Here is a 25,313-nt window from a genome sequence, read left to right as displayed (position 1 = left end):
CAACGAGCAAAAAATACTGTAATTAAAACAAGAATTCTACAGTATCAACGCTTTGCTGTAAGTGTTAACATATTTTACAAATGTAATTCATTTTGTAATCAAATGGAACTAATCATAATAATAATAACCTCACAGATACCTTCAAGGCCCTCAATATTCCTAGGAACATCCTCGTTGCCTGTCAGAGGACGGTACTGCTGCAGACCTGCCACATCACCAGAAAATTTCTCGGTGGAAACTGTTAAAGGGACTAGGATTAATTTTGTTTCTCTTTAGCGAAACTCGACCCTGGCGGCGTTTTTAACATAATAACAATAAGGCTGTCTTCGATTCCTATGATGAATGAGGAATGCAGTATTTCCCGTGGATACGATGCCCTACAAATTTTGCCACACCTAGCGCAGGCATAATCTTTGTTCGCCGGTGGTCGATTTAGATTTTCTTTTCGTCTACGTCTGTCTTCGGCAGCGGATTTTCTTTTGGTCCCAAATATGCATCCCGCGGCCTTTATAAGTGACCTCCATCTGTCTCGCTCCGAAGCGGCCTGTGACCAGGTGCTCTCTTCCATTTCAGTTAAGGCGGCGTCTAAGCTGGTCTTTAAAGCATTTCCGTGGGGCACCTCTGTTACGTCGACCACCTTTAAGTGAGCTTTTACCTTTACCTATCCCTTAGTCTGTTGGACCGTTGGGGCACCAGGCAAGATTTGTCGACCGTCTTTCTCCATTCCTCCCTTTTTTTTTTTGCCTTATTTAGAACCTCTCTCAATGGCAGGCCTGTCCATTCTTTAATGTTGTCCTCCCATCGCTTTTTCTGTCTGCCTCTTCTTCTTTTCCCTGAAGGAAGGTCTTTGCGAGCCCCGTAGATCTTGTAATGTGGCCAAAGGTTTTAAGCTTTCGTCTTTTCACAATAGTTAGCAGGTCGTCATGGGCACCGATCGCTACAGTAACCCTGTCTCTGATTTCTTGGTTTGTGATGCGGTCTTTGAATGTGATGCCTAGGATCCTTCTGTAGCATCTCAATTCCATTGCTAGGATCCTCCTCTCAAGCTCTGCATTCAAAGTCCACGACTCACAAGCATACAAAAATGTGGCCATGACCAGAGAGCGCATCAGTCTGATTTTGGTGCCGAGGGCTAAGCCCTTATCTTTCCATATTATTTTAAGTTTTGAAAGGGCTGCTGTGGACTGTGCTATTCGGGCCAATAATTCAGGTTTTGTTCCCTCATCTGAGACAATAGCTCCGAGGTATTTGAAGCTACGGTGAGCTAGGGTGAAAAAATAGTAAAACAATGTCTCATATACTTTTTGACTGCCCCAAACTCGCTAAAGATCGTCTCCACAGGTCTAGGAAGCTACAGGTTCTAGACTTGTGACATAACTGCATCACGTACAACAACAGAGTTTATGTCCAGGGCTTATGCAAGAAAAGATTTGAACCCCTCAAGCCCTCACTGAAATGGAGTTTGATGATGACGACAAGGTCTGAAAGGGGGAACTAACTTACTTTAATTGTCGGATTGGATACTTTTTTTACATTGATTCGTGTCATGTCTATGAATAATTATACTTTTTACCAGACACAGTGAGTTTATATAAGCTTCCTCTTCTAGCTTTGTAAAAAACAACAAGACTTTTGAAGAGAACATTACAGTAAGCAAAGGAAGAATACTACAGTAAAAAAATTATTGCAGTAAGTACTTAAGTAAAATAAATAATCAGCCTAATACAACATATTTCAAATACTATTTATTATGAAACCAAATGGAAATAAAAACTGGTTATATAATCTCAAACCTGCACACAAAGTGATACAGCATGGGAGGTAATTTGAATAATTTGAGCATCACATTCAAACAAATTTTATATGTTACTTTTTTTTCAAGCTCGATAAAAACAATATCACATAACAATTTTAGCCATAAAGAATATTACATAAATAGTAATATAAATAGTAATAAATATAAACACATGATATCAGTGCTATATTATAATCCAACTTACTTTTTCACCCCAAAAATGTGTGCAAAGTAATTCAACTTTTTATTTGGTATAATTAAAGGAAAATCAGAGTATATGTGATAACATATATGGATACTTGTAATGTACATAAACATAGGTACATACTAAATGTGTAAAAATACAATTCATTTATTAGACTTTGAAAAGACAGAATATATTTGCCTTCACAACCATTTATTAGTACCTGATCTCAATTTATTATTATTAATTTTCCACAATCATATTTGTTACGTCACAAGATTAATAGATACCAACACCCTGAGCCTGAAATTATTTAATTATGTGCAGGAATACAAGCAGGCAAACTTTTTTGTATACTGTCCCAGAGGCTGAGCTAAGCTGACTTTCTTTTAGGCAAAGATTGTTAGCACATGTCAACGAAAAAAAAAAGTTACTCTATAACTAACCAAAAAAATGGTGAGTTATGATTCCACAAAGCTGATGTAAGATAATGGAGTTCTGCATAGATTCTGGAAGATTCTCGCACAGCATTACTTGACGATAAACATGGCAAGGTAGAGTTCAATAACATTCACAATACAATACTTAGAACTACTCGGAACAGCTGTCACTTTCAACAGACAGCTTTGTGTTTTTTCCACGTCAATAAAGATGAATAGGATTTGTTATATACTACATCTGACCTCAGTTACATTAACATGGACTCCTATAACTCTCACATTTGACCTCAGTTACATTAACATGGACTCCTATAACTCTCACATTTGACCTCAGTTACATTAACATGGACTCCTATAACTCTCACATTTGACCTCAGTTACATTAACATGGACTCCTATAACTCTCACATTTGACCTCAGTTACATTAACATGGACTCCTATAACTCTCACATTTGACCTCAGTTACATTAACATGGACTCCTATAACTCTCACATTTGACCTCAGTTACATTAACATGGACTCCTATAACTCTCACATTTGACCTCAGTTACATTAACATGGACTCCTATAACTCTCACATTTGACCTCAGTTACATTAACATGGACTCCTATAACATACTTGAACTCTCACATTTGACCTCAGTTCATTAACATGGACTCCTATAACATACTTGAACTCTCACATTTGACCTCAGTGCATTAACATGGACTCCTATAACATACTTGAACTCTCACATTTGACCTCAGTGCATTAACATGGACTCCTATAACATACTTGAACTCTCACATTTGACCTCAGTGCATTAACATGGACTCCTATAGCATACTTGAACTCTCACATTTGACCTCAGTTACATTAACATGGACTCCTATAACATACTTGAACTCTCACATTTGACCTCAGTGCATTAACATGGACTCCTATAACATACTTGAACTCTCACATTTGACCTCAGTACATTAACATGGACTCCTATAACATACTTGAACTCTCTCACATCCTTGTAAAACAAGTAAACATATTAGAATCTCTTGCCATTCTTTACCCAATCAGATCTCTCTTGGCTGAGAATAGACTATTTGACAGCATTTAGATGATGTTGAAGTTTAAAACAAAGTCTCTGCTATTTTCCTACTTTCTCTTCTTGATTAGAACGAGGCGACATTTCAAAATAAAATCATAAACAAGGTCAAACAAGTTCGATGTTTAAAGCTCTGAGCATTACAACAGAAGTAACAAAAAAATGATAACATTGAGCTGCTAATTTTCATATTCCTGATTTGAATTAATTATTAAAAATATCAAGTTATAAATATCAAACTGTAAAAACAAAATATGCATAGTATAACTGCCATCATAAAAAAAAACACCCGAATATAGTAAAGATATGTAAAAAATAATATTATGCATAGACCATTAATATAAAATACATGCCTAAATAGCTTGTCTTTCTACTGTAAATATTGGAAAACAGTTTTCCTAACAGAGTCAAGTGTTAATGTACTAACAAGCTGTTTATACTTAAAAGTAATTCCACACAAAATATACAAATGGCACAAAAAAAATAATTCTTGATACAAAATTGAGTAAAAATCATCAAAATTAATATTTTGTTGAAACAAACTTGCAATTGCTGGCTTAGAATTAAAGAACCAATTGTCCCAATTATACCCTGTCAAAAAGAGACACTTTAATAAAATTTGACATCAAAAGACATTCTGTGGGATTCTTAAGAATCCTTAAGCATTACAATGTTGAGAGGCAAAACAGAACCTCATTTTAATAGAGTTTTGAAAGCTGCTAGACAAAAACCAAATGCCACTTCAGACCAGGCATTACATTAAGAGATAATCTTCCCAGGGTTCATGATTCCATTAGGATCAAAACATTTCTTGACATCCTTTAACACTTGAATGCCCACAGGGCCAATCTCTTTCTCCAGTAAATGACATTTTCCCATTCCAATACCATGTTCTCCTGTACATGTTCCATTGAGATCCATTGCCAGGCTGAAAACGTAGTACATTTTTTTAGAATTCTACCAAGATATAATATAAAAATCAAGTAAGAACTGTGCTTCGTAACATTTGTAACACTTGTAAAAGTTTTAGAAAAATGAAATGTCCAATAATCTTCATAAATAACTTACAAACAAACAAAAATAAAGAACATTTTCTGTTTATTTCACTTCAAAATTAGGTAATAGTTATCAGGACAAAAGCTTGTCATTTTAATCACTCAGCAAAATGTGATTTAGCTTATTCTTTCTTTATTACATTGCAATGTTAAATCTTAGATTTAATTCCAACAACCACGTAATTTAACATTGCACTCTGCCCAGAAGAAATGAAGAAACTATGAATAAATGAAATGAATGAATTGAATAACGTAAATGAGATATGGACAAGCTCTCATCTGAATCACAAGAAATATGACGCCTGTTATAAGCTATCCCGACAAGATCAATGTCAAATATTTCTACTCAGAACCGGACAAAACAGAATGTGACAACATATGTTCTGGAAGCTCAAAATTGGAACCAGTGAAATCTGCCTATGTGGAGCGTCACCAGAGAATGAAAGACCTTGTACTTCAAAATTGCATTCTTTACCAAGAGGCCCGAACAAGACATTGGCCAAAAAAAAAAACAATAGAAAGAAACCTATTTGGAGAGCTCCCTGATTTGGAAACCACTGCGCAGTTCATCTCATATATTGGTCTAGTCGCCTGAAATCCTACATAATAATGAGAACGAGGAGGAAGAATAATTCTAATCTCTCTCTGGTACTTGATTTAAAAAAAAAAATACCTGACATTATTTTTTTTTATCCAGATTTTTTTATTAATAAATTCACACACACACAAAACTTTACCTTTTTGTGTGTGAACTATCAGCAAAACTATGTAGATGAAATAAGGTGTCTAAAATTTAGAGGGAAAAAAGAAGTGTGTGGGAAAGGAAATGTATGCCTTCATTCATCCACCAAGTAACACAATATTAAAACAAGCATGATTAACATTATCACAATAGTGAAAAATTCGTGGTTGTGAATAATTTCAGGAAATATCTGTAAGGATATCCATAAAATTTTTCTTAGGATAAGTATGGGGGAACAGTACATTTCTCAGGGTAAAGAACTATAAGTTATGGGTTCAAAACATGAATCTTAGTCTTTGAAATTCTAATAGATACAATATTAAATCTTTAGAAGACACTGATAGTTTAAGATGAAAGCCAGAGAAAACATTCTCATCATTCAATCGCCACAGAAAACAGACTAGCACATTCACCTGACCTTCTCAGTCTTAATGGGAAACTGTCACGAGTTTGGACAAGTGTATTTTTCTTTCTCTCTACTCAGTTTTTTCTCTACTCCTTCTTCTTCTTGAAACTGTCAGGTAGAGTTGAGCCTTCGGATCTTGGAACTCTAAGCCAGCAAAAGTGAACAAGAGCTCCCTTTCACCGGCCTGAATGAGAACAGTGTAACAGTGTTCACTGTTCTGTCTGACGGGGTGTCAGACTCGCAGCCAGAGACCGCGTGCACCGGGACCCCTGCCATTTTCCTTTTCTATACTAGGCTAACCGTGCAGGACACACCATTTATGTAACCACCCCTTGAGGAACGGCGCCTGGATTGTGACAAGGTTGTGGGAGCTTTTTTACAACTCCGCACAGTGCAATGAGGATGCTCTCGCACCCCCTTAAGCACCCCCATGGGAGTCTTGTTTTGCTACCCTTTAGCCTAATCGTTTCTTCCTACGATCGTTTCCACCCGGGCGCCACTATGAGGCAGGGTAGCATGCCTGGGTTCTCTACTCCTAAACCTTGTATGGGGAGAGTGCCATGTATTTTGTTTTCAATTGTTTGCTACATCACAAGGTCCGGTGACATTTATTGGTCATTCTTTGTCGTGAGGCAGTTCACTTTCTGAAGTTGGTTCAAACGGATGTGCGTATGGTCTGTACAAGATTCTTAGGTTTGTTGAAACTAGTGGGCTATATACTATTTTCTTGGACTCAATATTTCTGTAGGATTTTTGGACCCCTGTTTAGGGGTGACCATGTTGGAGTTGTATTAATGAACTAGATTCTTTGACAGTGTAGGCATTGTATTACTAATTGCCAGTGTTGGAGTTGTGAGAGCCTAAGTTGTATGATTGGATGGTTAAACCGCAAGGTGTGAATTGTTGTTACATCACCAGTATTCTATTAATCATATCATTACCTTTAATTAATACCATTAGTCTAAATAAACTGTAAATACCCATTGTATTAAATTTTTTTTTTCCTGTACATTAAATGAGTTATCCAGTCATTGCATTGATTTTCATTTATCAAGTTATTTTAGATAATGTCAAGGGCCTGGGAAAACTAGCCAAGGCTTAAAAACAAACCCTGACAGAAACTTATCTTTTAAAATGAAGCTAAGCTTTGGATTGGTGGCTGAGTGGTAAAGCACTTGGCTTCTGAACTGCAGGGTCCTGGATTCGAATCCTGGTGAAGACTGGGATTTTTAATTTTGGGATCTTTAGCATGCCTTTGAGTTCAACCAGCTCTAAAAGGTAGCTGACATTACTTGGGAAAAAGTAAAGTTGGTTTGTCGATGTGCTGGCCACATGACACCCTTATTAATGGTGGCCACAGAAACAGATAACCTTTACATCGTATGCCCTAAAGAATGCATGGTTTGAGAGGGGAACTTTACTTATTAAGCTTCGGATTATTAGTTAGAGACTGATCGCTATGATTGATATTGAAGTTAAAAGTTGATTCATTACTCACAGGGCTATCTGCAAGGCTAAGGCCTTCATTATTTCATTCTGGCCAGTATCCAAGGTCATTGGTAATATTACATGAAAATTGCCATCTCCAACATGACCAAGGACAGGAGCTGATGAAACAAAAGAAAGTCAACACCTGTCAAGATGTAATAACAAAAATACTTACTAGCCCATTTTAGAACTAATGTCTTTGACTTTTGCCATGGTTTCCTTGTCAGAGTGATTAACTGGGAAAAACACATGAAAGTTGCCGTCACCCACGTGACCAACCATAGGGCCTGAAAGTAATACAAATTATAAAGAAAGAAAATATTGGGATATAGGTTCAAACCAGCAATGAAAAAAAATCTGGTTCTGTAATAGACTGACTACAACATTTTCATATGGCATGTATTTTATCTCTTTTTTAAATCAATACATAATTGACTTGCTTTGCATGAATAGTATTTTTTAAAACTGAAACTATCTTTTTGGTTACCTATATTAATACATATCTTGCATACAATGATTGAATTGCATTTAACTAAATCTATAATAAATGAAACATCCTCAGTTTTCATTGCTCGCTCCATCAGATTAAATTTTCCTAGCACATATTATTTCTTTAAAAAAAATTTTGCTTATTAAGAAAAGCACAGTAACTTGCAATATGAGCATGTTCCAGAAAAGAATTAGGCACACTGTCTAGACTGTACCTATAATCAACAGATTAGTTTTCTGTGTAAGAAATTAACAAATTATAGAAAGATTAATTAATTAACTTGTGTATACAAGTGCAACCAGAAGTTGATTTTTATAAAAGTTTTGTTTTATTGGTTCAAATCAATCTTTAACTTCAAGTTTTTAGTAACATACTATCTGAATGTATATACATTAGATCAGTGTTTCCCAAACTGTGGTTCAACGAGCCCCTGTATTCCATGGGGCCTAAATATGTGTTCCACGACCTACTGAAATAACAAACTAGTTGTGGAATAATTAACTAGTTGGACACCACGTTAATCAATCTCTCTAAAAAAAAAAACAAGCAAAGTGTTCCGCTAAATACTCAGAATTTGCAAAGTGTTCCGTTAAGGAAAAGGTTTGGGAAACACTGCATTAGATTATTAATCCATATATGTCTTACAGTAACAGTATTAAAGGCTATAACAGAAATGGAGCTATTATCAAAAACTTTCAACATATTTCCATGAGAACATAAAAATGTATTTGTTTTTTAATGAATCAAAGAAAAACTAGTGTGAATGGCTGCGAGGCATAAACCATTTGGGTTCAAAACCTTCTCCCAGATACCCCCTCCTCCCACTGGTCAACAAGACATTAGACCATTGCTATAGCAAGAAATTTCTAAAAAAAATGTCCCACATTACTGGAGTGATATTACTTGTATGAGGTACTATAAAGCTTTCAATGCTAAAGAATTCGTTTTTGATATTTTTTTAAAGACTTTATAGACTTGTTTAGTGGTGGCATTTCAATTTTCAAAGAAAATAAATTCTTCAATAATCTTAGATCATGAATTACTGAACAGTAACTGTTACATCTCTTGCTTTGTATTTTGAAGAACAGATTTTGGGATGGTACAAATATTTTAATAACAAACAACCAGGACTTCTTGGTTTTGTTTCATTACTTTGTACGTCATACTTAGTACATGCAATAAAAGCAAGACATTTTTTTTTTCAAATAAAAAATGAATTGAGACTATTTAAAAAATTATACAAAAGCCAACATTAATTTTCATTGTATTTTTTAAACAATTAATTCTTTAAAGTGTTAATGAGAGCTCTATAAATACTTTGATGGAATGTATAGTAGCCAATAAATGCATCAACTAATTTCCAAAGTTAGACATACAAAAAGAAACTAAAAATGTTAGGTACCCTTTTAGTAAGTAACTAAGAACTCACCTAATACTTTGGCTTCATCAATCCACTGCTTAGTTTTGATAATAACTTCCGGTAGGTGGGATATAGGAACACATATATCAGTGGAGTAAGGCTGTGGGGGAATAGAAACAGGTGAAATTTAAAGAATACATCTGTTAAGTTCAGCCGTGCTTTGACGAATGCACACAGATAGCATACAAGGACCCCATATCCATGGAGTAAAGGCTATAGAGAATATAGATACAATGATAAGAGTAATGGCAGACCCTTTAACAGATTTATAATGAATACATTGCTCACCAACATCAGTGGAATTTTTTTTTTGTTTTTATTGGGGGGGGGGGGGGGGGGGGGTCGGGAAAAAAAAAAGGGGGGGGGCAATTATCATTACCACCTCCTCATTAGTTACAATCTAAAAATTTAATTGACAATAACTTCAAGTACATTTCATACAAAAATCATTCACACGTAAATGAATCAGGCAAATATAGCTCCTACTTTTGACCCAGGAATGAGTGCGGTGCAGGCCCATAGCATTTCATGCCTTGCTTTCCATAATCTTTTTCTTTCATCTTCATCAGTAGCCATTTGTAGACCTAAGCCTCCATTCAGTTCAATCAGATCCTCTGTGAGTCAAAATGAACAAAATGGTTGGCAAGTAATCAAATATTTCATTCATGGTTGACTCATTTAAAGTGAATAGTAGAAAAGTTAAACTACAGCATCTGTAGTGCATTAAATTAAATGACAAACTAGGATCTAACCAATTATATTTAAATGACGTAGTAAAACTCAAAACATTTGAAAGCAAAACATTTGATGTATACTCAAAACAACATAAAATATGCATAGGTAAGAAGATATTAAGACACTGTACTCTACTCCAAAAGTGGTTTGAGTGCTTGGACAAGTCCCAAAAAGCCTGTGGAGTCTGGGAGCACATGAGGCGCCCTGACCGCACTTCCCCGTGGTGGAGGCTGTCCAGGCCTGAGAAAGCTATTATAGCACAGTGCAGGACAGGCCACTGTCCTGTTAGCTCATATTTCTCACGGCTATAGCAAAATTTCAATTCATGGTGCCCCTGCTGCAGGGAAGAAGAGGAAACCGTGTCTGCCTAGACTTGCTGATCTCCATCTTGACAGGTCTGGGAAACCAAATTCTCGACCTGTATAGTGACATGTATGCACTACAAAAAACAGGGCTTTTGCAAGAGAGGATTCAGCCTCTGAAGCCCTCACTCAAGTGGAGTTTGATGATGATGATGATGACCCCAAAGGTATATTACAAAAATAAAAAAAATATTTAAAAGTTTTTGAAAAATACTAAATCTATTTATCATAGTCTATATCCAAAATTAACTAGTTAGAGTACAAATGAATACAGTTACTCAGACCAGTCACTTATTTAGACAAAATGCTGAAGTACCAAGCCAAATCATATTATTTACACATTTAATCTGGTTATTTGGAACATCAGGTTATTAGGACCTAGATGTCTGTCTCGATGTGGTCTGATTAGCCAGACTCAACTGTATATAAGATAAGGTGCACATGTACTTACTAACAGTATTGAACTGATCCTCAAGCCCCAGAGCAGGTCCATGAAACTCCAAGAATAGAGACTGTGCCACAGGCATGTTGTATTTACTGAATTTATTGAAAGCTTCAATGGCCTTATCATCCAGGAATTCTGATGGTAAATAAACATTCACTTATAAACATTCAATATACTTATTTTTACTTCTAAACTTCTAAAAAAACAAACTTCTCATCTTCTTACAAATAAATCAATATAAAAAAATGAATATACTTTGTGAGGTTGCAAAAACACACACATTGAAATAAGAAAACAAAAACAGTACCAGAGATTAAATTGCACATTTTATTTTACTAAGTAATTTATCCACTTAAACAAGCCAATGAATATAGCACATAAGTGCTGAACTGAAACATTTAGTCTTAGAAAGATTAAAACTTCACAAAAGTCTCAAGATTCTCATATCCACAGCCATTTATTTATTTCTACATCTATTTCCAGACTTTCAGTTATTCTTACACCAAGTCTTTTTTCCCCACCTAATTAAAATATTTGACCTTAACCTCGTTTTACATAATTTGCTCTGGCCAATCAGAGATGTTCAACCTAAATAAACATAGACTCATTTATCTTTTGGAATGCAAATATTTTTCTATCTATACTACATGCAATATGGCGCAGACCATTATGGTATGACTTGAATATCATGGAAACATCCCTGGAGTACAACTGACCTACAATTCCTACTTTAGTTCTTAGATGCTTACAAAATTAACTGTGTACCTAAACCCCTGGATTCTTCTCAAAGCAAATTCATTCTCATTTGTATGGCTTCAATTAAAAAACAAACAAACTTCACATAGACTATCAATACCTGGGATGTCTAATTACAAGCTTTGAAATACCCAATACATTTCAAGAACAAGAATTACTAACCCAGTTTAGCCATTGTTATACCAGATTGCATAATTTGCACCACTGTATCCACTGCTTCCTGTACTGTTTTAAAATGACAGACGGCTGCTATTGTCTGCAAAAAATGGAACCGTAGTTTTACTATCTGGAGCTACATGACAAGTAGAGTAGTATAAATGGCTATTCGCCTATTAAACTTTCTGCATACGTTTCTGGTGGTTGATTGTCTTTAATATGCAAATGATGAATACTTTACTTAAAATATACAAAAAATATCAGCAAGCAAAACTTACTTTCTCTGGAAGTCCATAGAGTTTAATGGTAGCCTGTGTGATGATACCCAGAGTGCCTTCTGAGCCTACAAATAAATTGGTTAGATTATAACCTGCAGAAGTTTTCCTGAAACACAAAACAATTCAACTCCTTTAGAAATCTTTTCAATTAATGCATTCAACTATTTGTAGCTATTTTTTATAGCTTAATTATTGCAAGATGCAAACCAGGATAGGATAATACAATTGGTTTAGTCTTGATTCACATTGCAGTTTCTGTTCAAATAACACAAGACTGAGACAAAATCTTTTCTAAAAATTTACCCTGCACTATCTATCTAGACACTTTTAGCTCACTACCATATCATACCCAACCCCAGACCTCCTCAACCAGTGAGATCTTTGCTGATACTAATAAATTAGCATCAGTAGACAGTAGGAACAGATTATCAAGTTACTTGGCTCTGACCTTTTCAAACTTTTAGTGCAGGTTAAACAATTCCTGAACCTGGTCACTGAATATTGGCATCATCATTTTGGCTTCACATAAGGCCAACACCAGGCACTTTGACAAAGCTGCAGTGAATACCCAATCACCAAAATGTATTATATCTTATCTTATCTTATATAATACAGACGTTACTTCAAAAAAGATGATTACATCCTACGTGTCATGCATTTAGTCAAGCATATTAACCAATGACTTAAATTCTGCCAAGTCACTGGTTTTCCTGGCTAGCTCAGGCAACCCATTCCATGCTCTAATAGCACTAGGGAAGAAGGAGTATTTGTACAAATTTGTCCTAGCATATGGGACGAGGAATGTGCCTTTATAATATGTATTATATTTTGGTAAAACCACTAAAGACTCCCTGACCAGGAAAGACTGGCACCATACATCAAGTAACCTCATATCTCTGAATAATCATCCAGACATTTAAAAGAATAATTGGTTTAAGAGCTGGGACAAAGTCTAAAAAAAAACTGAGGAATTTAGTAGTACATACTGTACCCTGAACAAGCCTTCATGAGGTGGGGGCTATCTAGGCCTAAACAAGATATATTAGCCCAATGCAGGACGTGCCCTTGTCCCTCTTGTTGCTGTTTTAAACAGTCGCAGGAAGTGCCCTTGTCCCACCTGTTGCTGTTTTAAACAGTCGCAGGAAGTGCCCTTGCCCCACCTGTTGCTGTTTTAAACAGTCGCAGGAAGTGCCCTTGTCCCACCTGTTGCTGTTTTAAACAGTCGCAGGAAGTGCCCTTGTCCCACTTATTGCTGTATTAAACAGTCGCAGGAAGTGCCCTTGTCCCACCAGTTGCTGTATTAAACAGTCACAGGAAGTGCCCTTGTCCCACTTGTTGCTGTATTAAACAGTCGCAGGAAGTGCCCTTGTCCCACCTGTTGCTGTTGTAAACAGTCCAGGTCATAGTGATGTTCTCTTAGACCCAGCTGCAGGGAGGAAAGAGAAACTGTGTATCCTGTTGTTTATCCCTATCCCGGACCCAATTTCCATCCAATAAGTAGGGGCAATAACTTGCACTCAACCTGAGAGAGAACATACTTGCATTAAAACAAAAATCCTCCCAAGCTTTCAATCAGAGTTTGACGATGATGACTTCCCCACCTTGTGCAAACTTTCATCAAGGTTGTGTGAATTAAACCAAGACCATTCACTACAGAAGGCCTCAACACTGACCTGTGACATCGCAACCTGTGGGCAGTGGAGACCAATAGCTCATTACCAAGTCATACACTGGGCAATGAGCTATTGGTCTAAATTCTATGACAATTGGTCTTGATTAAACCCCAGGCCTCAAGTAAACAGCATGAATCACAAAATCAGACATTTCAGGCTCACTGTTCAAATTCTCACAATGTTACTCTTACATTAATTAAGCATAATTTAAAAGATACCTGCATCTCTTGCCTTTGCCAGCCGTATGTATGACTCTCCCATCAGGGAGAACGACTTGGAGATTTAAAACATTCTCACGCATGGTACCATATCTGACTGCATTAGTGCCTGAAGCACTGGTAGCACACATTCCACAGATTGAGGCATCAGCGCCAGGATCTAATTATTGTAAGATAAGATTTTTTTTAGTTTTTTTCAACCAAGAAAAATCTAAAAATTTAGAAAGTTGATGAAATTGTATCATTGTATTTTTATTAAGTCTTTAAATAAAATAGAAATGTAAAAAACCTGGTAAAATAACAAAAAGATACTTTTACAAAATTTAGAAAATTCTAGCAAATCATAACCTTTACATGACATGGGGATAATTTCACAACATGCCAAACCAGAGAGTTTTATTGAAAGAGATCTGAAAGTTATGTCTAAAAAGCAAAGGCTTCGCTAAAGGTTGGTGTCATCTGGTGAAGTTAGCTATGATGCCACCCCCCCCCCACCCCCCACCCCATACCAAAATGAATTATTCTAATGAAGAATAAAGAATCAAACATACAGAAGCTCGTTCAGGTACCTAGCTAATGTTTATATTTGAAAGAAATTTTTTTGTTTGTTTTTCTATAAACGAAAAATTCATATCTAGTGTCACTTGAAACAGCCTACACTCCTCACAGATGCCAATGCTTAAAAAAAAAAGACATTTCTAATGTGTAATGTTAAAATCAAGGGAGAGCAAGCATTTCTACTACATACTATGGTGCACAAAACAAGTCTAGGAACAAACCGATAGGAAACCACAGTCCAGTGTCTCGTAAATATGAATTGAGAGCAATTCTCATAACGCCTGGTTGTACCGTACAATCAAAGTCTTCAGCATTGACTTCAACAATTTGATTCATCTTGGTCACATCTAGAGTTACACCCCCCTACAATGGTGAATAAATGATGTGGTTAACACATTAACAAATGTCAACAAATAAATAAATCACAGACCAAAGCCCTTGATGGGCATAGAAATGAGAAATAATAATAGAGATAGGGCAAAAAAAGGTAAAAGTTCAATCTCAGAAATAAAAAAAAAAAGGTAAAGGCACTGTCTCAGAAAGCTTCAGCACTCAAGAAATCAAACTGAATATTTGCAATCAACATGCCGAAGATCTTACCGACAAGGCATTAACTCCTCCTTCCAATCCAGTGCCACTTCCGAAGGGAATCAACGGAACCTTCTTCTCATTGCACAGCTTTGCCACTTTACTGACCTGTTCTACTGACTCGGCAAATACTACAACATCTGGTTTGTACACTCTGTAACAAAAAATATTTTACAAACATTGAGAATGTTGTTATAATAAAGAGTCATTTTAAAAAAAGAAAACATAGGAATTAAAAGATAATAAGATTAGATTACCCTGTGGTCAGACATACTAACATATTAAGTTTACACACTTGTCCACACCAAAATTAGTTTCAAGTTATGAGAGACTAACTGTAAAATAATAATAAATATATTTTTATTATCCGGAGAAATTTGCCCTACTATGACTATTGTGTATATCATAAAATATAAATATTGAAACTAAAAATGTCTTTTATATCCTGTTTTAAAAATGGTTATATCTATGTGCATACTAAATTTAAAAAACTAAATGGCACATTTTTGGAAGACTACAAGCATCTGTTGCACCCATAAACATATTAAGCATGATGACGATGATAGCATTTATTAAACACTCATTAAGCACCAATCAATATGCTTTCAATTGAAAGCTTCTGCATAAAACCTCTTGCAATTTATAGACAGCTTGAAATTATTAAAAAATGTTATTACATTTCTGTTCTGATAAATATCCATGTGCCAATTAGAGACTCAAACTACTTTTGTTATTACAAAGCTTTTATCAACTCACTCTGTCAAAAGTTTGTACACATTTTTTCTCCCACACCCAATCTCAGATCAAGTTGAAATTATGCACAATTATTTCTTGTACCTGACAAAAATAGAATCAATAAAAAACAAAAACAGTTAGTTATTAACTATTAGTAATTTTTTTTTTGCTTGATAATCAAACAAGGGAAAGAAATCATACTTGAAAATGTGGTGGTATTAGTTGAATTAGTCCCCTTGTCCAGAGTGACCGTTTTTTTAATGCATTTAAAAGAGACCCTTTCCACCCCAACTGGTCCAGACAAGTGATAGGATCATAGCGCATTGACAAAGCTAAAAGCAGGAAATTGCGCTAAACAAAAACAATTGGTAAAATATTTCTAATCGCACAGATTTAATATTGTTAGTCTAGATCTATTACAAGTTTAATGACATGAGTGATCCAAACTAATTGATACAATTACACTTAATATAAGCTAAGTTTTTTCAATAAGTATTTTTTGTTTTTCTTGTTGATTTTTTTTTAGTTGTTCACACAAGTCATTCCACACATGAAAAGTCAAACTTGACAATTTTTTCCCTAAAATTTGCAATAGGAAATGTATTTTTATATTTGTGTACCCATCAAAGAGCTGTGGTTCCAGCTAAAAATCTATGGCCATATTACAAGGTCTTTGGGGATCGCAAAGACCTTTTTTTAAAGAAAAGTACCAGGAAAAAAAAGTAAAGGCAGACAGAGAAAGCAATAGGAAGACACATAAAAGAATGGACGGGCCTGCCATTGAAAAAGGTTCTAACTAAGGCAAAAGACAGAGAGGAATGAAGAAAAAAGGTCGACAAATCTTGCATGGTGCCCCAACCATGGTGGTTCATATGTACAAATTTGCTTTTTCATCTTAGAATCATTGATTGATTTTGTCACTTAAATGTAAATACGCATAATGAGCCTTGTCAGAGTTTTATGAACTAGACTTACTCATGATGTGATTCATCATGTCCATGCTGTTCCCTGATGGCATCGCTGGTAGAGACATTATTATCACCAACAGCAGTTCTTAGGGAATCTATGAAGCTACTGGTCACAGCAGCTGGAGTTTGCTGCTATAAAAACAAAATTGGCACAAGAGATATACACATGACACATACGGAGCTTTAGCAATAAACAAGTTTAACAAAAAAAAATATAAGTAAAAAGTGCTGCCAACTGCCTAAGATATGTTTTTGGACAGCAATGCTGGACAGGGCATCTAACTTGTATAGGGGATAACTGTATAAGATAAGATAAGATAAGAATTTTTATTGATCCAATCAAATGTACATTCAGTTTAGTCCTAATGGAAAGGAGACAATCACTATGTTCAGATCTTGTGTAACTGGTTACAAAACAATCTTTTTGGAGAGTTGAAAAGTAACAGCTACAGGTGCCCAGTTAAAATGCTTTAAAGAAGAGCTTAGCTTTTCATTGTCTACACCTGCCCTCTGCTTAGCTTTTCACTGTCAACACCTGTCCTCCACTTTAACTGCACAATCGATCACCCTCAGAGAAACAGTTATGTCTGCAGTGGATGTGGCAAAATATGTTGATCATTCCCACTTGAAATACTGCACTTGTCGTAAATTTTCACACTTGAAAACCTGGATCACCCCTTCTTAATTTAAACGAAATGGACCTCACCTATAATATGCTATTCTTAATATGAAACATAGATAAGACAAAAAGATCTTTTCTAGTCATTAATGTATTGCAGTCATAAATCTCAAGCTGGAGATGCTTATCCCCCCCCCCCCCCCGATACCCAATCTGTCTAAGTTGTAAAACAAAAGGCCATAATGGGTTTAACTTTTACTTATAAGAAAAATAATTTAAAATTTAAATTTAGATATACCCTAGATGATAAAGATCTAGATGTAGATCTTAAAAGCTAACATTAATTATAGGGTATAGATCTAGATCTATTTACTACTTAATCTATATCTATCTATATAATTCTCTTCATGGCTCAGCAGTTTGGACAAGACGTAAAGGAAAGATCACTCTTTTATTTCTAAAAGTCGGACTAGAGTTACCCTACGAAAAAAAAAAGAGGGGGGAGGGAACAAGTAGTATTCACCCGTCACAAAATAGCAGGGCCGGACTTAACCGTTGTGACCAAGAAGTCATTGAAAGATCACTCTTTTTTATTTCTACCACATGTAGTTTTAGCGGCGAAAAAAAAAAGGGGGGGGGGGGAGAACAAATAATCTACTCTGTATTCACCCGTCACTAAATAGCAGGGCTGGACTTAACCATTGTGGGGCCCTATGGGAAAAGGAATTCGCGGGGCCCAGTTTGGGTAGGGATATGAATTATACGTGAAAATTAAGAGTTTATTTTAGAAAATACATTTGTCGTTGCATTTTATTCATTCTTTACTACGTACAGAATTACTTTACGAGCCTTGCGTGTAGCGAAGTCATACAGTATATCATAAAAATTCTATTTCCTACATAGATCACGCCCAATAGCAAGAATTACCATTGTTTCAATCTATCTACGAGAATTGTTGACCTCAAGTAATTCTTCATTAGTTTGAGGTGCGAGAAGCTTCTTCCACCAAATTCCACAATTACGGGTATAGCATAATGCCAGTTTTTTTTATCACACGTAGGATAGGTATTTTCCATATTGAATGACACCCCAAAGTGACAATTTTTGTTCTTATATTTCAGGAGATTTCAATGAGTTTTCAAAAGATTTCAATAATTTCTGGACTTTTTTGAATATTTGCAATGTCCAGAGATTTCCAGGAGCTCCTGGTAAATTTAGAGGCCGCGGAAAATCTGTTATAAGTTATAAAATGGTTTAATTTAATAATTTACACATAGAATTAGTATGAAACTGCGGGGCCCACTGCAACTAAGGCCGGCCGTGCAAAATAACAGCACATGCTACGCTCTGGGTCGACTAGTATGCTATAGTATGAATACAGTAAAAAGTATAAACTATAGCCATAGGATAATAAATTAATAGGTCTAGATATGTAATTTATAGCATATATTAACATTTGTGATTAATATTATTATAGATCTATATCATAATCTTAGATCTGAAATAATCTTTATCTAGTCCTTATCATCTGGGTCTACATGATAATTTTTATCTTACACTTCTAGAAAAACTACGAAATGCAACGTAGTCTGCAAGTGAAGTTTGTTTAAGATATCTGAAAAAGCATCTTGAAATCATTTTGAATGATTTTGATTTGATTTGGGCAGTTTGGCGAAATTGAATAATCCGATTCTCTCGCAAAATATCGACTAGATCTAGATCTATATTAAATCTAGATTCTAAAACTAGCTTTTAGATCTAGATCTAGGCCTATGTAGCTCTAGATTTTATAGATCTAGATAGACTCCAGATCTAACTTTGCAAACTCTGTCGGATTTCAACTTTCCTTCAATCCTTCAAAGTTCTGTTATCTTTTTGTTGACCTCTGGCCTATTGTACGTTTGTGTAACCCTAAAAAAAAAGAGGGGGGGGGGTATTCTATACTAATTAAATAAAAGTGTTTTATAAAGCCTTTTATTTCATAAATACAATTCTTATATTTCATTTTAATAATTTAGATAAGAATTTAAATAAATGTAGATTTTATTGATAAAATGCCAAACACAAAACCAAGTAACAAATTCTCCATTGGGACTGGGAAAGGGAAAAAGCTGAAAAAAGTGTCGAGAAGGGGGGAAGTAGAGCATGTTTTATCCCAGCGTTCTTGTCACTTCCTTTTTCACGAGCGATTCAGAAAATGGTAAACGCATGTGTTTTTGGTCTCTGTGTACTTTATTGTAATGTTTTTTTTATACATGTCTGAATCTTGTAATCTATTCATTTTATTTACAAAATTTTTATTAAAATGTTATAATTATATTAAAATAGTTTTTAAATTTACAGTAACTAAAATTATAGTAAATTTCTCAATAATTCTCAACCGTACCCAGTGGCCCCATTTTCGATAAGGCAAGGCTGCTTGAAGGCATGATGATGAACTTTCATGAAGTTCGCCAAATTGGCCCAAATCATCATAATTAAAATCATGTCTTGATCCTTATTGTTTTAATGATGAAGATATTTAGATCTAATTTATTATAGATTTAGTGACAGGTCTTCTTCATATGTCAAATTGTCTTGATCATGTTGAAGATATTTAGATCTAGAAAGTAGAATCACTAGAGTCTAGAGTCACTAGAGATATTTTATCTTAGTCGACTTAGTCACTGTTAGACTCACTAGATCTAATTAGTTATTACTAAATTAGTAGATCAATGCTGAGAAAACTGGTGAACAGCGCTGGCAGAAGAAAAGCTAGGCCAATGACACTAGCTCCAGCTAGAATGACCTGCCCAGCGTGCAGCCGACATTCCGGGCTCATAGTTGTCACCAGCCACATGAAGAGGCACAAAACCCTAGTGACTAGTCACTAGTGAGGCCTAGTGCATAGCCCTAAGCCCCCTGGATGACTTAAGTCTTAAGTAGTCATCATCGAACCAGGATAGACAAACTATATATTACATCTATTACTAAAGCTCTATTCTACTAAAATACTAGTAATACTTTTGTCAAATTCTGCAGAAATACAGACACAAAAATGCTAATCAATGTTTGAAGTTAACTTTGAAGATCTCTCTTGTCAGTGGTCTCGTCTGGGGCATAGTCCACAGAGTCTAGCTTCCTCCATGCATCTCGGTTGTGTGCGAGTTTCCAACTCTCCCTATGTGTTTCCCAACTGCTTGGGCTTGGCACCTGCTTCCAAATCACATCAGTGTATTTCTGAGCCCTTCCCTTGTCCTCTTTCCTTGGGGTTCCAGATAAGAGCTTTGTCTTGTATTTTTGGATACAGGCTTGTGAACAACTCCAGTGTCTCTGAAGGATATCTACTTTGTTCTTTGCCTCAACACAATTCCTCATTTGAGATCTTGTCTGACCAGTGGATAAGAATCTTCACAAGACCGGTATTGGTGAAGACTTGGATTTTTTCCATGGTGATGGCGGTGATTTGCCATCACCATGTCTCTGCTCCATTTTTCTCATTAAGTAATATTGGCTTGATGATGGCGTTGTTTTTTTTTTTTTTTTTTTTTTAGTTTTTGTTTGGCGTTTGATCTTTTTAGGGCTTTGCAGATTTTTAAATGGAATTTCAGGGCTTGGATGTTTTCGTCGTGAAAAAACATGACAGGAGATAATCTGATTTCTTTGTCAACGTTTCAGCCATTTTAATATAATATAGTATGTAAACTAATTAACTAATATTAAATTCTTAGCAAGAACCTATGTATGTTTTTCTGAACCAGGGAATGAGTTTATCACTGTGAGATTAGTTAAAATGACCCAAACTGAACTTGTGCTGTGTCAATGCTCTGTATTTTAACTAAACAGAATGGTGGAAGATATATTTATTTTGTCATCGTTGTCCTTAACTACTACTCCGAATGGCTCTAGATGTATGTAATGCTTATACTTATATGGCATAGGAGGGTTTGTGTAGTTAAAATTTGTTTGCAGTTAAAAGAAGAATAATGAAGATTCTCCTAAATTACTTCCTAAAAGTGTATCTAAGTTGTAATAGGTACTGTAGGCAAGGAACTTGACTTTTTTTGTATGGTGCTCAAAGGACAACGCAGCATCTAATTTAATAATGAATGTTTAAATTTTAAATCATGACAAAAATTTTTTTTTTCCAGCCATATTCTCGCTTTGTTGAGATTGGCCGAGTGGCCTATATAGCACATGGAGCTGATAAAGGAAAATTAATAGCCATTGTTGATGTCATTGATCAAAACAGGGTAAGTTATTGCTTACTTGTTAACGAGTATTTTTGGGGTAATTTATTATGAATGCTGTTCATTTTGGTGTACAAGCAATATTTGTTTAGCACACTAAGCACTGGTGTTCTGATTTTTATTTACAGGCTCTAGTTGATGGCCCCTGCTCCGGTGTTGGTCGCAAAGATATGAACTTTAAAGCTCTGCACCTAACACCCTACACAATTAAAATTAACCATTCAGCTAGAACAGGTACTGTAAAGAAGGCTTGGGAAGCTGCTGAGGTTAACAAAAAATGGGAACAGTCAACTTGGGCTAAGAAACTGGCTACAGCAAAGAGGGTTTGTATTTACCATACCTCCAATTCTTATTTTTAAATAATATAATTATGATATAATGAATTATAATAAATATAATTTGGCATAAAAAAAAATGTTATGAATTACTTTTGTGTGTATGATGAATTGGGATATTAGGAAGTGCCGTCTGTATCGTTAGTGCTGATTATCCTTGTCTGACACACATTTTTATTTGCACTAATTCTTTATGCTACAAAAAATCATATTTCAATCCACAAGTATTCTATTTGATAAAGATTTGTCATCATTTTTATTGTTTCGTTTTTGTTTCAAAAACTTTAACTGAAAGTGTTATATATCAGTTAATGGAATGAAAGAGATCATGATTTAAAATATGTTTAGACAATTTATTTTTCATTATAATTTATTCTTTCAGAGAACTGAACTGACAGATTTTGAAAGGTTTAAGTTGATGAAAGCTAAACAAGCTGTAAGTTATTGTTTTTTTATTTTGCTCATGTTAGAATTTAGTCACAATTACTAGATGTTATCTCACAGGGTTAGTAGCACTTTTAAAACAAATTACAAAATGGTTTAAAAATAAGAGGGATGGGTGGTATGTTATGATGAATTTAATAACCAAAAAAAAATAAATCAATTGGTTGTCCTGATGTTGCTCAACATTTCCTTTAGCATTGGTTGTTATTTCATCATTTATAAAACGTACCTAATGGACTATTGCCCCCATTATGTTTGTGTACACCCCCAATAATTCCATCAAATGAATCCATTTGGCCAGAATATCAATCAGAAAAGATTGTAATTATTTGACTCTAGATTATAGATTCAATGTTTTAATTTTTTATACCTCTCAGAATCTAGATCTAAAGATTAAATTATCATTATTTATATTATCATATGCAAGTAAATGAAATGAAACCTAAACAAGTCTTTAGTAGCTAAGTTATAATTATTCAAATTCTAAAATTGATTAGTGGGCATAGGCAAATGTCTTACTTAGCTTGTCCTACCACTTACTCATGCAGCTCTTTGCTGTCCCCTCTAGGTCAATATAGTCTCATTTTGACCCTCTCACTCTCATTTTCACAAGCCCACCACTTTGGATTTAAGTGGCCAGATGACTTAGTTATCAATACATTTAGTTATGGTCAGCATGTTGTTCTAAAGGCTAACAGTTACTATCATACATATTGACTACTTCAGTTACAAGTAAACTTAAATTGGGATTCATATTGCTTTACGCATTCATGTTTATTTAGCTTTAACCCATTAGCTCCTTCTGCAGTTGGAAACATTTTCCCGTTTTTGTCCTAAACCGTTGTAAAACGTTTCTAAAACCCCCTATTCAATATACTTGATTTAAACTTTTTAAAAACAAGATTTCTTCTAGTCTCGTAGCAAGCGTGATTACAATTAATTTTGGAGATTACCGATTCTATTTTTAATAAAATCGGAAAGGTTTTTATTTTTTAAATAATTTTTCAAACGAACAGGCCCAGAGCCCCAGTGTATAAGCCCCCACATGGGAAAATGACTATTTTTGAAGTTTTTTTATATTCTAGTGGTATTAAACGTATATATTTTTTAAAACTAGACATACAGTTCTATTTTTTTAAGTTATTTGTTTGTTTATATGTATTAGATCTTCAATTTGATTATTTTTTGCAAAATAAATATTTTTTAGGATTTTTTAAATACGGAGTTATCCCTCCTTGCTTAGGACTTTGGAGGGGGTTTTTTGAACCGGAAATAGGAGCTATTGGGTTAAATTACTGGTACTGTTGATAAATATGGTGAATTTAGGTATAGTTTCGAGCATACACACTTTTGCTTGTCAGTTTAGACACATCTGATAGCCTGTGTAGTCATGGTTAATAAATGGCTAATATTGGTTTGTGTAGTTGATTTACTTTACAATAATTTTAAATGGATGGAAATAGCAAGGTTAAATGTATGACTGCTGTCAATGTAAGGTGCATAAAAAATGCTTACTATTTCGTAATGGGAGAGTGCTATTAACCCTATCTCTACAAGTAAGATGATGAACAAGGATATTAGGAAGTGCCGTCTGCATCGCTAGTGCTGATTATCCAATTCTGAAAAAAAGCTGTTTGATAAACTTTTATAGCTCATGTAAAGTAAATCTTTTATGGTGCTTTAAAACATTGCCTTTACTTTTTTAGCGCAATCGTCTTATTAACATTGAGTTTGGAAAGTTGAGGAAACAAGCACGCAAGGCACCAGCCAAGCCCAAGAAATTGAAAAAGAAGGCACCAGCTAAAGCAGCAGCTAAAGGAAAGAAATAAATACACTTGTGTTACAATAAATTAAGTACAATATAACAAGGCTTGTCTTGGTTCTGTTTGTTACACTTAACTATTAAAAAAAAATTATTAACCTTTTATAAAGTTTTCATTATTATGAATGAATTTTAAAAAATTAGAACTGGTGAATCAGGGATTGAGATTTTTTAAACTGTTTGCATATATGCTTTGTGCTGACATGACCACCATACAATTATTTATGCACAAATAGAAGTTTTTCCTGGCCTGTTGCAATTTGTAGGTAATGTTATGAATTATCTTGGCTGATAACACCAGAAGTAATTTTTGTGAAGTTGGCCGTGGTGGGATAACAGTTTTTTAAACACCGATGTAACCAAACCTCATAACAAGGGGATCCTAATGTTTTTGTTTTGTTTTTTTTTTTTGCCTATTTTTTGCGTACTTTCCAAGCATGTAGTCACTAATAATAGTTATGAGACTCCTGGGACCACTGAAATCAAGAAAACATACCAGTATGCAAAAGTTCACATGATAAGTCAGTACAAAAACACCATTAGTAAAATCTCTAAATTTACAGTTTGGGCAGAAGACAATTGAAATGCAGTGGTAGTAATAATGTATATATATATAAACACATAACCAAATGTCAGTGATATATATATATTTGGTACAACAAATTGATACACGTGCTCTTTCTTCCCTAGTGGCATTAGACAGCATGGAACGTGTTGCCTGACTTTGTTAGGAAAACCAATGATTCAGCAGAGTTGACGTCTCTAATCAACATGCATGATGTAATTATCCTTTTTCTTCAGAACATAAGATTTAACGACTGAGTGGTACCAATATTCGTAAGATATCTGACAGGCCACATTGGCAAAAAAAAATTTAATTTCCGATTCTGGACATAGTGCTGCCTCATTGTTACTTCCCATTCTTCGATCTGGAATTTAGGCCAAAATCTCAAAGAAAATGTGTGCTCATAAATTTGTCTCATTGCGTAAATCAAACAATATAACGAGAAAAATATATGAATTTAATATATAAAGCACAAAGTAAGGTGTATGTATGTGTCGCTTAGAAATTAAAACCGTTTGACCAATCTTGATAAAACTTGTAGCAAAAATGTTCTCTAGATCATGGCGAAGTCCTTAGCGTATGTCACAACCAGCGGGTCATATCCGGTTAGTACTTTAAAAAAAAATACAATACAAGGGAAATAATTGCGCATGTACTGTCATATGTATCAATATTGCTAGATTTATCTCCCCTTTTCCATATACACTACAGTTCATTAGTTAC

At 34.9% G+C, this 25,313-nt stretch overlaps 2 protein-coding genes across 15 annotated transcripts; one reads left to right on the top strand and one right to left on the bottom strand.

Moving 5' to 3' along the window:
- Positions 1–1,730: 1,730 nt before the first annotated feature.
- LOC106071080 (probable D-lactate dehydrogenase, mitochondrial) lies at positions 1,731–19,101 on the bottom strand. Of its 13 annotated transcripts, XR_008778846.1 has the most exons (14): positions 18,753–19,098; positions 16,584–16,708; positions 14,886–15,027; positions 14,507–14,648; positions 13,728–13,887; positions 11,837–11,942; positions 11,565–11,658; positions 10,653–10,781; positions 9,591–9,718; positions 9,114–9,204; positions 7,370–7,481; positions 3,112–4,431; positions 3,007–3,059; positions 1,731–2,662 (listed from the first exon to the last, which is right to left on the bottom strand). XR_008778846.1 is itself a non-coding variant. In XM_056034941.1 (12 exons), exons 1-12 carry the CDS (start codon positions 18,831–18,833, stop codon positions 4,263–4,265), a joined length of 1,476 nt encoding a protein of 491 aa, XP_055890916.1. In that variant the 5' UTR covers positions 18,834–19,101; the 3' UTR covers positions 1,731–4,262. The 13 variants fall into 13 exon arrangements, 3 of the variants coding, with proteins under 3 accessions (XP_055890916.1, XP_055890914.1, XP_055890915.1); XR_008778840.1 differs by having other exon boundaries at positions 3,007–4,431; XR_008778841.1 differs by lacking the exon at positions 3,007–3,059 and having other exon boundaries at positions 1,731–3,006; positions 3,060–4,431.
- A 216-nt stretch (positions 19,102–19,317) lies between these two features.
- LOC106077658 (60S ribosomal protein L14-like) lies at positions 19,318–24,071 on the top strand. 2 transcript variants are annotated; one of them, XM_056034946.1, is made up of 5 exons: positions 19,318–19,395; positions 21,326–21,427; positions 21,553–21,747; positions 22,142–22,195; positions 23,910–24,071. In XM_056034946.1, the coding sequence occupies exons 1-5, from the start codon at positions 19,393–19,395 to the stop codon at positions 24,030–24,032; spliced, it is 477 nt and encodes a 158-aa protein (XP_055890921.1). In that variant the 5' UTR covers positions 19,318–19,392; the 3' UTR covers positions 24,033–24,071. The 2 variants fall into 2 exon arrangements, with proteins under 2 accessions (XP_055890921.1, XP_055890920.1); XM_056034945.1 differs by lacking the exon at positions 19,318–19,395 and adding an exon at positions 21,059–21,085.
- The last annotated feature ends 1,242 nt before the right edge of the window (positions 24,072–25,313 follow it).

The sequence above is a fragment of the Biomphalaria glabrata genome, chromosome 7 (assembly GCF_947242115.1).
Source record: "Biomphalaria glabrata chromosome 7, xgBioGlab47.1, whole genome shotgun sequence".
In the NCBI taxonomy this organism is placed as follows: domain Eukaryota; kingdom Metazoa; phylum Mollusca; class Gastropoda; family Planorbidae; genus Biomphalaria; species Biomphalaria glabrata.
The sequence above is the reverse complement of the archived record's forward strand: the minus strand, read 5'-3'. Positions and strand labels throughout refer to the sequence as shown.

Coding starts and splice junctions, on each gene's coding strand:
- LOC106071080 (XM_056034939.1), bottom strand. CDS start 18,833: ATGATTTCAAGATGCTTTTTCAGATATCTTAAACAAACTTCACTTGCA. Junction 10,782..11,564: donor TATAACAATGGCTAAACTGG/GTTAGTAATTCT, acceptor ATTTACCATCAG/AATTCCTGGATGATAAGGCC. Junction 7,482..9,113: donor TGATGAAGCCAAAGTATTAG/GTGAGTTCTTAG, acceptor TATTACTTTCAG/GCCCTATGGTTGGTCACGTG.
- LOC106077658 (XM_056034945.1), top strand. Junction 21,428..21,552: donor ATGTCATTGATCAAAACAGG/GTAAGTTATTGC, acceptor TTTTATTTACAG/GCTCTAGTTGATGGCCCCTG. Junction 21,748..22,141: donor AACTGGCTACAGCAAAGAGG/GTTTGTATTTAC, acceptor TTATTCTTTCAG/AGAACTGAACTGACAGATTT.